Raw genomic sequence first — 11,028 nt, 5'->3', positions numbered from 1 at the left:
AAAACTTTGAGAATAATACATGAAACTGGTCTCACTCATAGCACTTTTCAGCATGTGACTATTCCCTAAAACAAAACTGAACTATTTGTATCTCATAAATCTTATTAGAAGCAATCTTTTGTGATTGAGTTGCATAACTTCATCAGTGTGTGTGTGTGTGTGTGTGTTTTAAATATAATATATATATATATATATATATAAAGACACAACTTTAACTCTGGGCTGAAGAAATAAGAAGAGAAAAAAGAAACAGTACTAGTGCAGCATATTTTATCTACGTTCACTGAATTCTGCTTTGTGATCTGAGGCAAATAGTATCTATCACTATTACTAGAAACCATATTGGATTCGAACAGATCTAACAGAGATTATAGTCGCCTTTGTGATGAATAAAAAATGAATTAATTAATTTAAAAGGGGGATTTTGGGGAAGTCCATTATGAGAAGTGGAGAATTGAGTACGCATAAACATAATGCTGACTAATTTTGTCAGACATTCCATTAAGCTAATCATGGCCTATAGTTGGATGCATTGACATTGATATCTTTGACGATTGTAGTTGGATTACACGAGCTGTTTTTATCTTCGAAACCAATTGTAAGAAGCTACTTTTGCCTTGAACCAGAAAAACATGTTTAAATTAATGATAATGCTCTGTTGTACATATATCTTCAAAGTTGTTATGCTATTTCCTCATGTTTCATGTTATTGACTCTATGTTATAGACATGTATGCAAGAAGAAGATGATCTTGTCATGATTCAACTTGGATATTCAAAAGCTGAAGGTGAAAATTGCAGTTTTTCCCCCTGTTATTTTGTAAAGTAAAAGATCAATTCAGGCCACCAAATAGATATACACACTAACATGAGAACATTCATGATTGTAACCAAGAAGATAAAATATGAAATATATATATATATATATACATACCTATATACTATACTGCCTCCCGTCCTTACTATCCTCTGACCCTTTGTTTAACAAGATTATTTTGTTTTATTCTTGTGTGAAGTATTTGGCATTCTAAATCAGCCTCAGATCAAGCTAAGGGGATTGAATAGGAGCTTAAACTAATCTAGATTAAGACGGGACAAAACTATTGGCTTAGAAAGGTACTCATATCGAGAGAGTTATGTTAGAGGCTCATTTCTTTAAAATAATTCCATTGCTCCTAGAAGATTCAATGGGCCTTTTTTTTTTTAAAGAAAAAACTTTTTGTAGTAGAACTTGGCAAATGATGTGCCAATACCTCTTGACTTTGACTCTATTAGGTGAAAGTTTTACTTGCATCACTTTTAAGATATGAACTCAAGATTTTTGGTTAAATTAATATAATTTCTTTACTAGTTGAACCAAATATTTAATGGTATAGAATTACACTATATTTTAATTTAATACTAAATGTGAAACATATGTCTAATATAGAAAAGTTATTATTTTAATTTCAAAAAATGACATTTAAAGATTCTCTAAGAGTACTGATTACAATTACAGATCTTTGATTTTTGAAATTCTAAAAAAGACTAATCCTTGATTGGAATTTAAAATTTTTGAGTTGATTTTTTAGCACTCATATTTTGGTTCTCAACTTTAAACTTTTTAATACTTATCTTTAACATTTTTGTGGTACTTGCCTTTGAAGTTTTCAAAACTTATTTTTAATTTTTTTTTAGTATTGAATATATTAAGGGAGAATCACATTTAAGGACTTTTTAAGAAAATTATTTTAGACAAGGACCAATATAAAATTGTTTGTTATTAAAATAGTAACAGAGGCTTGTTTTTTTTTTTTTTACAAATAATGACCTATTATTGATTTTTATTTGCACATAATTCTCTTAGAAGGTCCTTGAAATCAATTCTTTCAAATATTTAAGATGCGTATTAAAAATATTAAACATGAGTATTGAAAAAAGAAATTGAAATGATAAGTACTAAAAGAGTAAATATGAGCATTGAAAAGGTCAACCAAAAAATAAAAATCAAACCAAAGACCTTAGTCCTTTTTTAAAATTTTAAAAATTCAAGGTTCTTTTTTATAATTAATATTCTTATAAAGTCTTTAATTATCATTCGCCTCCTTTTTTAGTAGTTTGGATTAGAACAGGATATAAAGTCTTATAAGCATAATTGAATATTGTAAATCCGGAACTAAAATCCAACCATCCTTAGTGTGATAGATGAAATCGAATAAAGATGCAGGCAAAGAGATTTTTTGAAAGAACATACATCAGAAACAACTGAAGAAAAAATAGTGCAAAAAACACATTAGAAGAAGTGCATTTAGGTCACTATCCAGCGTGACTCATGCATGAAAACTTTAGAGGCAAAGATGAAGTATGATCCACGTGCCTGCCTAAACCTTACAGTGATTATGTAATGTCTTGCCACAAATAATATTTCTGCATTAAAAATTTGTTCTTTTACAGCATATTGCCTGCTAAATTTTAGTCAGCAACTACACAGAAAATCAGGAACAAGTTTTATCACATGGAAACGTACCGTTCGCCTGGTACAAATAGCTAAGGTCTTGTGTGGTAAAGAAATCTAGAAGTATGATTTAAGATGGTGAAATCTTGATATTAATCTCTCTAATATACACAATTTTCCCAAGAATGAAAACCTTTTTATCTGAAGGTTTTGGATTTTGACTTGTCTTCAAAGAATTTGCTAGTATGGTGGACAAAATGTGGGCTAATTTGACAATTTGTCAAAAGGCTAGGAGATTTGCTGTGGGCAATGTATGGTGCCATTAAGATTGGTTTGTCAACTTTACAATTATGATGCCACACGCCTCCTTTCACTTAAATTCACTCATGTTAATTCTTGTCTGCTTTATTTTTCTAAATATCAAAATACAGAAATCTTCTCCAACCTTCTTCAGAACCCGAATTTTACATATGGAAGTGAAAGTTCAGATCATACACATGCACAACAACACATTAAAAAAAAAAAAACAGAGAAAAAGAAAAAGAAGAAGAGTTGAGGTTGCTTAATGCTGATGCACTAACTTGTCTCTTTGTAAAAGATAGTACTATTTCAAGCAATTGTTGAAGCATAGGCTGTGTTTGACATAATCCATATTGGTGACAAGAATTGAAGCTTTGGCTTGGCTACCCAGAAAGGCATTGATGTCCTCAGGGAAAAAAAAAAAAAAAAAAGCTTAACAGTTATTTTGATTTAGTTTTAGTGCATACCCTTTTCATGTGTTTTGTTTCTCATGAAAGGAATTGGTATGATGAGCCACTAGCACCGGAATCTCCACCAGCATTTGTCCTATTATTGGTACTGTTTCTTCCTTCAACAACAACAACAACGGACCACTCCTTTGGGGCCTTGTTTCAGACTGACGATAGCATCTATTAACTTTTTCACGTGCATAACTCAGTCCTAAGACTAATCTCCTCCTTCATGCCCTCTAAATTGTACAATAGACCTGGCAGAAGTGGGCTGTTTTTCTTCCTTTTGATTAAGCTCTTTTATTCTCGGCCCTTTGTTTTCCTCGGTTCCGCTCTATTTTCATTTGTGTCTGCTTTTCTTGGAATATACTGGGTGCAAAAGTTGGTGGGCTGTGAAAATGATAGAGACACCACAAAATTTATGATAGGTACACATTACAGTACTCTTCTGCATAATCCACCTGATTTGTATGCGGCGTGATGTTCATAGTAACTATTTTGGATTATTGGCTTAAGTGTGAAATTTTATGTTGCTCATGCTATGGACAAAGCAAGAAAAGAAAAATTCATCAAGAGCCGTTATTGGATATCTGTGTGTAAACTCAACCAGCTCTGGAGGCAAGGCAAGATGATGATTATATAAACCACAAAGCTAGAAGAAGCAGCAGCAGAGCAGTATATTTCTACAGTACGGAAAAAAGGGGGAAAACAAAACAAGAAAAGCCTCCGCTTTTAAAGAAGTGATATATTAGTTTGAGAGCTCAGCTCTGAGTTCATCAAAATCTCTCATGCTGTCGGCAAAAGAAGAGCTAATTTTCAGGTCAGCTAGCAGTTGACGAAGATCAGAAGCTTCTTCCTTGAGTCGTGCATTCTCCTGAAGAACTCTATCATGTGACTCAGACACATGGTTGAGTTTGTCAATGAGGTTGTGGTTCTCATTCCTGAGCCTCACCACCTGTGACCACAGCTCATCCAAGTGCTTCTGCTTCCTCATCCTGGACCTCCTGGCAGATTCTCGGTTCGATATCATTCGCCTCTGCCTTCTTTCATCAATGATGCTGAGCTGAATCTCATCAGCTTCATCAGAAGTTGAGTTGCTGCTGAGGCAGCAGCTTGAAGAAGCAAGTGGAAGGGGAGGAACAAACTCAAGGCTTCCTGAACCAGAAGGGAAGTAGCAGTTTGGCAAATTGCTCAAGAGGGTGTTCAGGTGAATCTGGTTTTGGATATCACCATGCTGAAACAAGCCGAGATTTGGAGGAACTAAGATGGGATTTTCAGGCGCCGGATAGTGGAACCCTCTGATTTCACTTGGAACCATGGGTGGAATTCTCAAAACCTGAGATGAGGAAGATGGTGATTATGATGATGGTATGCTTGAAGGCTTGGAATTGTGTATGTGGATATTGCTGAGATGATGGAGAAATGTGGGTAGTGGGGGGAATTTATAGGAGGATGAGGGCAAGAAAAGTGGGCCGGGTTAAGCAAAAAATTTTTTTTTGAAAAAAAAAAAAACAGTCACTGTACTAATGGCTTACACGAGCAGAAACTATTGAAACAATTATTGGGCAAGTGCTACTAATATATGCATGTGTATGCATCCTGAGAAAGTCCACTTTTTGTCCTATAAGTGCTTGTGCATATTTCATGTCATAAACCCCATCTGTCATAAGTTCCACCAGTTTGGTCTAGCAATGAAAGTGAGTATGTGTAATGTCTTGGAGCTAAACTGCAAAAAGTTATACCGTGAATCTCTATGTATACTGACAAATTAGTTAAGATGAGCAAAATACCAGGTTGTATTACCAAAAAGAAAGAGTCCATGACTTGTTAGTTTATTTACATGTGACTCTGTAGATTATTGTTAGATGGAGTTCCCACCTATAAGTTGCAATTGAAATGGCTATGGTTTGAAAATTTTGCATCAGGTTGAATTACTCATAAAAGAACCAGAAACGATGGTGTGGTGAGAAATGATTATTGAAGAGAAGCAAAAAGAGGCACATAAAAGTGGTGCTAAAGTCAATTTCAGGGTTTTTCTTCTTCTTTTCTTTGCTTTTTTTATTATGAGGACCCTACCTAATAGAAGAAGAAAATTTTAAAGTTGAAAAATATTACAGCCAATAATTCCTTATTACAGATGACGCAAGGAAGGCCAGTTTAAAAGGTAATCTATTTGAATTGAGTTTTGATTTGTATTTTTATAATCCTGATGACTCATGAGCCACTTAAGTATGTATGTGGATATTAATTGGAGGGACCCATGCATGTGGAATAAATTTTTGTAAGCAGTTAACATCTTGTACCTAAATTGCAGCCATTTAAATTAATTAATTTAATAATCTTCTTTATTAAGCACAACAAGGCAACCCATTATGCAGACACTTCATGTTCATATGGTCGTACTCTTTACTTCTTAACCAAATGTGAATAAAGAGCAGAAGAAATCCTATGCATATTAAATAAAACTTGAATAAAAGAGGAGCATGTAAGTGAAAAAGATTGTTAAAATATATAAATGTGAGTAGACTTAAGCTAATATAGGAAATCCCATATCAAATAAAATTGATATTAATAATTAATACAAAATAAAGAGGAATGGCTTATAAACTTGAGTTTGAGATTTTAAATTAATATGTGATATCCTTCTATCACTCTCTTTGCCAATTTTTTCTCCCCTCATTTTTGGGCAATAACTCTTCATTCCTAATAAGTGGTAAAATAGGTTTTGAGTTAAGATGTGATATTTTTTTATCATTTTTTGCCCACTTGCACTCTTCCCCCATTTCCAAGCGATGACTCCTCATTCCTAACGAAAGTATGTAAATAGCATCAAATCTACTTCTATATTTCCTCTTAAAGTTCATCCTCTTCTTCTTGGCACCAGCATTTGAACTTTGAACACTAACAAGTTTGATCAGTGTTTTGTTCAAGACTCACTTGAACTCAAATCCATATTTTGGTTTATATATGCAAGCCCTTTGAACTTTGTGTTTTTGTAAAGCCAAGTAAAACCTGAATCATATAATTTGCAACAACATAAAAAAAAATAGAATCCCACACAACACAAAACAAAACAAAGTTGAGTTTATAATTATTGTTATTGATCCTTTTGTTTTTAAATAACCACTAAATGCAGTGATCTTTAATGTGAGCTCTTTAGTTGTGTGTTGCTTCAGTGCTACGTACCATGCACTTAGTATGAAGGTTATTTGAATCCATATATATTTAACTATGTATGTGAATTGTTGTAGCTTTCAGTGTGCTTTATTCTTTGCTTTCTCTTTCACTTTTGATCTTTCATGTTAATCTTTTCTCACACTGATTGGATGAGAACTCAATAGCACTAGGTTCATGGTATTACAGATGTCTCAACAACACAGTAGAAACCATAACCATTCCTTAAGGTCATGGACGCTTCTTCTTAACTCAACATTATCCATGGTGTTTAACAGCATATAAGAAGCTGCCATATCTGTCTCCTTCTCTAAAATAGTACCTTAAAAACCTTATCATTCTCTATCTTGTTCCATGAAATTAATATCCAAAAGTGGTCGTGTCTTTTCTTAGCATGAACTATTTTTGTTGATAACTGTGCTTTATTTTATATATATATATATATATATAGTTGTTCTGCTCATCTGTGTCTCCCACCACTTGCATGCTATGCATATATATATATATATATATATATTGAATTGACGAGGCTAGGGTCAAACCTGTGCAGTTACAAACTAATTAAATTAGGCAATACCGGAACGTAAAGAGTCCCTGTACCCTATGGTGGTTCATCAATTAAAAATTCTCATTTTGAAAAACTATCATCATTTACCTGATGAGTTTATTAGTTAGCAGAATGATTAGCTCTTTTGAAAACATGATCAATGAAAACTTGTCAATCGCGCATAAGAAGATTCCTAATTCTTCTAATAGAATTGACAAGAGGATGCAAGAGGTTTAGCATGCACTACTCTAAAAAAAGCTCATAAACGATACCTTATATTTGATAATTATTGTAGAAACGGTCAAATATATAGAGGTAGGATTGCATATCTGATAGTTTCCTTTGTGAACTGTCAAATATAATAAAATATAATTTCTTAAATTTGACAGTTGTGAAGGAGAATCTTCAAACTTAAGAAGATATATTTTTCTGAAAAAAAAATATTTCAGATGTTTGATGGTTTTAATGAACAACCATTAACTTGAAAGTTATAATAAACAACTGTCAAATATAAAAATTTAAAAATCCCTCACTACTTATCTTTTTCATTATGTTGATAATAGTTGTGGTCGTTGTCGCCACTCATTTTCTCCAAAATTTCATTCAACTCACTCCCATTTCAAGCTTTCAACCTTAAAATTGACCTTTTCCCATCATTTATTTAAAGTTTCAGCCTTTCTCCACTCATTTGGATTCTATCTTGTGCTTGCTCACTCTCTTTCAGCTTTGCGACTATGGCTAAGTAATTTTTCAGTATTCTTGCATATGAGTGTTGGAATTTATCATTTTTTAGCATTTTCAAACTTCTCAGATTGAGTTAAAGCTTCCCCTATGCTCATTTCAATTGTGAATTGTGAAATTTCTATTGGGTATCCATTAACCAACGTGATTGGAGCATTGTGGGTTGTTTTTGCTCAATTTTTGGTGAGTAATTTTACCTACATTGCTTAGGAATTACTTATTGTTGATGATTTTGATTTTTGATTGTTTAAATTGCATTTTTTTTTAATTTTATGTTGTGGAAATTGAAATTTTTGAACATGTTGCTATACTTGTTTTGTTGATTAATACTTTGTGCAACTTGAATTGTTGGTATTAAATTCTACCTACAATTATGTGTTGAAAACATGGATTTACTTACAATTTATTCTACTTTTGTGATTTTTATGTTGAGATTTTCTACCTATTAGTTATTATAATGTGAAAGGATTTAGATTAATATATAATAATGCCATTGTATTGTGAATTTTGTTGTTGTTATGGCTAAGTAGAATTCGATTATGTTGGATTAAATTGTACAGGGATGAAGTAAAATGAGGGCAAAATGCCCCGAATAAGTCTCATTTTTAAGTTATTATGCTATCGAATTTTTATTTAAAAGTAATTAAATTAAATTGAATAAGGATGAAATTAAGTATGAATAGAAGGTATATGCTTGGAAAAGTCTTATTTTTAAGTTGTGTTGCCGAATTTTCATTTCATACTTACAATATATACTTACTTTCCCAAAAAATTACATATAGTTGCAAGTATTTATTTCAATTTAGCTTAAAAAGGGATTGTGTTGTATGTGGTGGCTTGTGGCTCATGACTCATGGATGGTTTTAATTAGTTAATATTCCTTGTGTTTGTTACAAGTACTCCTCCAATATAATTGAGCCACTAATTACATTTCATAAATTTTTTTTCATAGATTAGGATTATAGATAAGATATGAATGTCTGTGAATTGAGTGTCAAAGGAATATTTAAATCGAGTGAAAGAATTTATTAAGCTTGCATTCAAGCATGAAGATGACCATAACAATATCGTGTCCTTGTGTAAAATGTGGTTTTTTGAAGCGGGTTTGCAAGATTGAATTGGAAGATCATTTAGTATGTCACAGAATTGATCAAACTTATAACTGTTGGTATAAGTATGGTGAGACAAGGAATGTGACCAAAAGTAGTTGTAGTAATTTTGTGTTATGTGATTTCAGTACAAATACAAAAGAGGTAGGCCGTATTAAAGAGATGACCAATGTGATTGAGAATAATAACCGTCGAATAAAAGGGACATATTTGATTGTTATATACTATAACAATCAAATATGCCCTTATAACTCAAATTATTGGCCAACTTTAAGCATCTATTATATTACGGTTGGCCCCGAGCATCAAATATTTAGGCCCAATATTTGGCAGTTTCATAACCCTTCAAATATAGCCACCTCCAATATTTGATGGGAGCTTACTTAACAGTTGTGAACCATCAAATATGTGTAAAAATAACTATGAAGTATAGCCAACTATATATATAGTAGTGATGTTTTTTTCACTATATGTAAGATGATTCCAAAGAGTTGAAGTGAGCTTTGACATCTCAGCAATTTTTGCCAAGCATAGTTCAAGCCCTTTAAGGATTGCTAAAAGTTCAGCAACAGTACTTGAATGAAACTTCATAAATCTTGTGAATCCCTTATTCTAAATTTTTTAGAATTATGGATGACCTCTCCACAAGTAGCAAACTCATTTGAGTTAATGAAACCATTCACATATAATCTAACCTAACCAAACCTAGATATAGTGGTATCCGTATCGAGAATAAGTCCATGTGCCTAGCAGATAAAGTGCCAATGCGAGCTTCCAAGTTTAGATCATTCATAATATATTGGGTGCACGCGGAAGCAATGTCATGTATTGAAATATCTTTCTTCGAATACAAGTTGCTGCATCTATCTTTCTAGATATCTCAATAAACTCGAGCAAACAGTTTTTGCTAATGAATTCTCCTAAATGTGGCATATCTCTATGTGTGTGTTAGTGATAATGAATTAAGAGACACAAAACGATTAGAACAAAAGAAGATTTTTCAAATCCAAGAGGCTAGGCTGTGTAGTTGGAAAATGTGAACCCAGAGAGTTTATTATTGTTATTATTATTATATTATTATTATTATTTTATTTGCTTTATATTATAAATGCTTGGTTTTTGTGGGATCGGAGCTCAGAAAATGCACTTTGGTGTATTCCGCATAATAGAAGTTTCTTACATTCTTAAAGTAATTAATCCCGATAAGGATGAAGTACGAAATAATTAAAAAATAAATGAGATAGTGGTGAAGTACAAATAAACAAAGTTTGCAGCCTTCCAGAAAAACCATTTGAGAATGGTCAACTTAACTATGTGTTATAATTCGGTGAACACTCTTATTTAGTGAGCTCTACTTTTAGATATTGCCTATAAAGAAAGCCTTCTTTGCTTTATTTTTGCATTAGAAATTAAATCTTTCGTACATCATTATATGTCCCTGCATACTTTTGTCCTTAAATATTTGTCAATTAAATTAAATAAAATATTCTCTTCCCGTGTAATATTACCGTCTTTTATCAAGTCACTTGTTATCCAAAAAATATCTTAGGTCCCATTTAGTTATTAAAAATGAATGAAATAGAATGGATTGAAAGAATCAATATAAACATGAACTAAATTACTTTTCTTCCTCATAGTAAATATGATAAAATTTATTAAGATATAATATAAATGTGAAAACCATCACACTCATCAGAAACCTTATAAATTATGATTATCAACCCTATAAATTAAATTATCACTCTCCTTTATGAATATGGTATACCATCTTTTTTTTAGCATCTCATTTTTACTTTTATTTTTTTTCAATCCAATTCATTTTATTCTAATAACCAAACGAGACCTTAGACTTTAGTTAATCATCACGTTGAGTTGGGAAAGATTACAAGGATGTAATTAAAGCTCTTCCTATGAATATTTAATATAGTTTCATTCTCAATATTTAAACTTGAAACCACTATTTAAGCTAGTACAATTTTTTTTGCTGGTTGAGCTACACACTCATTGGACTTCGGATGTTATACTTTGATAATAAACATTTAAAAATAATTATAATTATATTAGATGTTTCTTCCTTATAAATCAAGGGGTTGTTTCTGTGTTATATGCACCGCCACACGAATTAAAGTGAATTTTCATTGATTATGTTTCTGTTTAGAAGGTTTTTCCCCCCACATTCACAACCATATATAATATTTATGCTTTTTCAAGGACGGGTTGTAAAAAAATTATAAACTGTGAACTATATGTTGTTGTTGGGTGGTGGTGTTATACA

The 11,028-nt window shown here is 32.0% G+C and overlaps 1 protein-coding gene across 1 annotated transcript; it reads right to left on the bottom strand.

Moving 5' to 3' along the window:
* Positions 1–3,747: 3,747 nt before the first annotated feature.
* On the bottom strand, positions 3,748–4,577 carry LOC129295568 (basic leucine zipper 43-like). The gene has a single exon (XM_054934094.1). The coding sequence runs from the start codon at positions 4,498–4,500 to the stop codon at positions 3,931–3,933; it is 570 nt and encodes a 189-aa protein (XP_054790069.1). The 5' UTR covers positions 4,501–4,577; the 3' UTR covers positions 3,748–3,930.
* Positions 4,578–11,028: the final 6,451 nt, after the last annotated feature.

The sequence above is a fragment of the Prosopis cineraria genome, unplaced genomic scaffold (assembly GCF_029017545.1).
Source record: "Prosopis cineraria cultivar Desert tree isolate PC_DT_omini unplaced genomic scaffold, ASM2901754v1 PC143, whole genome shotgun sequence".
In the NCBI taxonomy this organism is placed as follows: domain Eukaryota; kingdom Viridiplantae; phylum Streptophyta; class Magnoliopsida; order Fabales; family Fabaceae; genus Prosopis; species Prosopis cineraria.
The sequence above is the reverse complement of the archived record's forward strand: the minus strand, read 5'-3'. Positions and strand labels throughout refer to the sequence as shown.

Bases quoted from the DNA above. Each gene is read 5' to 3' on its own strand.
- LOC129295568 (XM_054934094.1), bottom strand. From the start codon at position 4,500: ATGGTTCCAAGTGAAATCAGAGGGTTCCACTATCCGGCGCCTGAAAAT.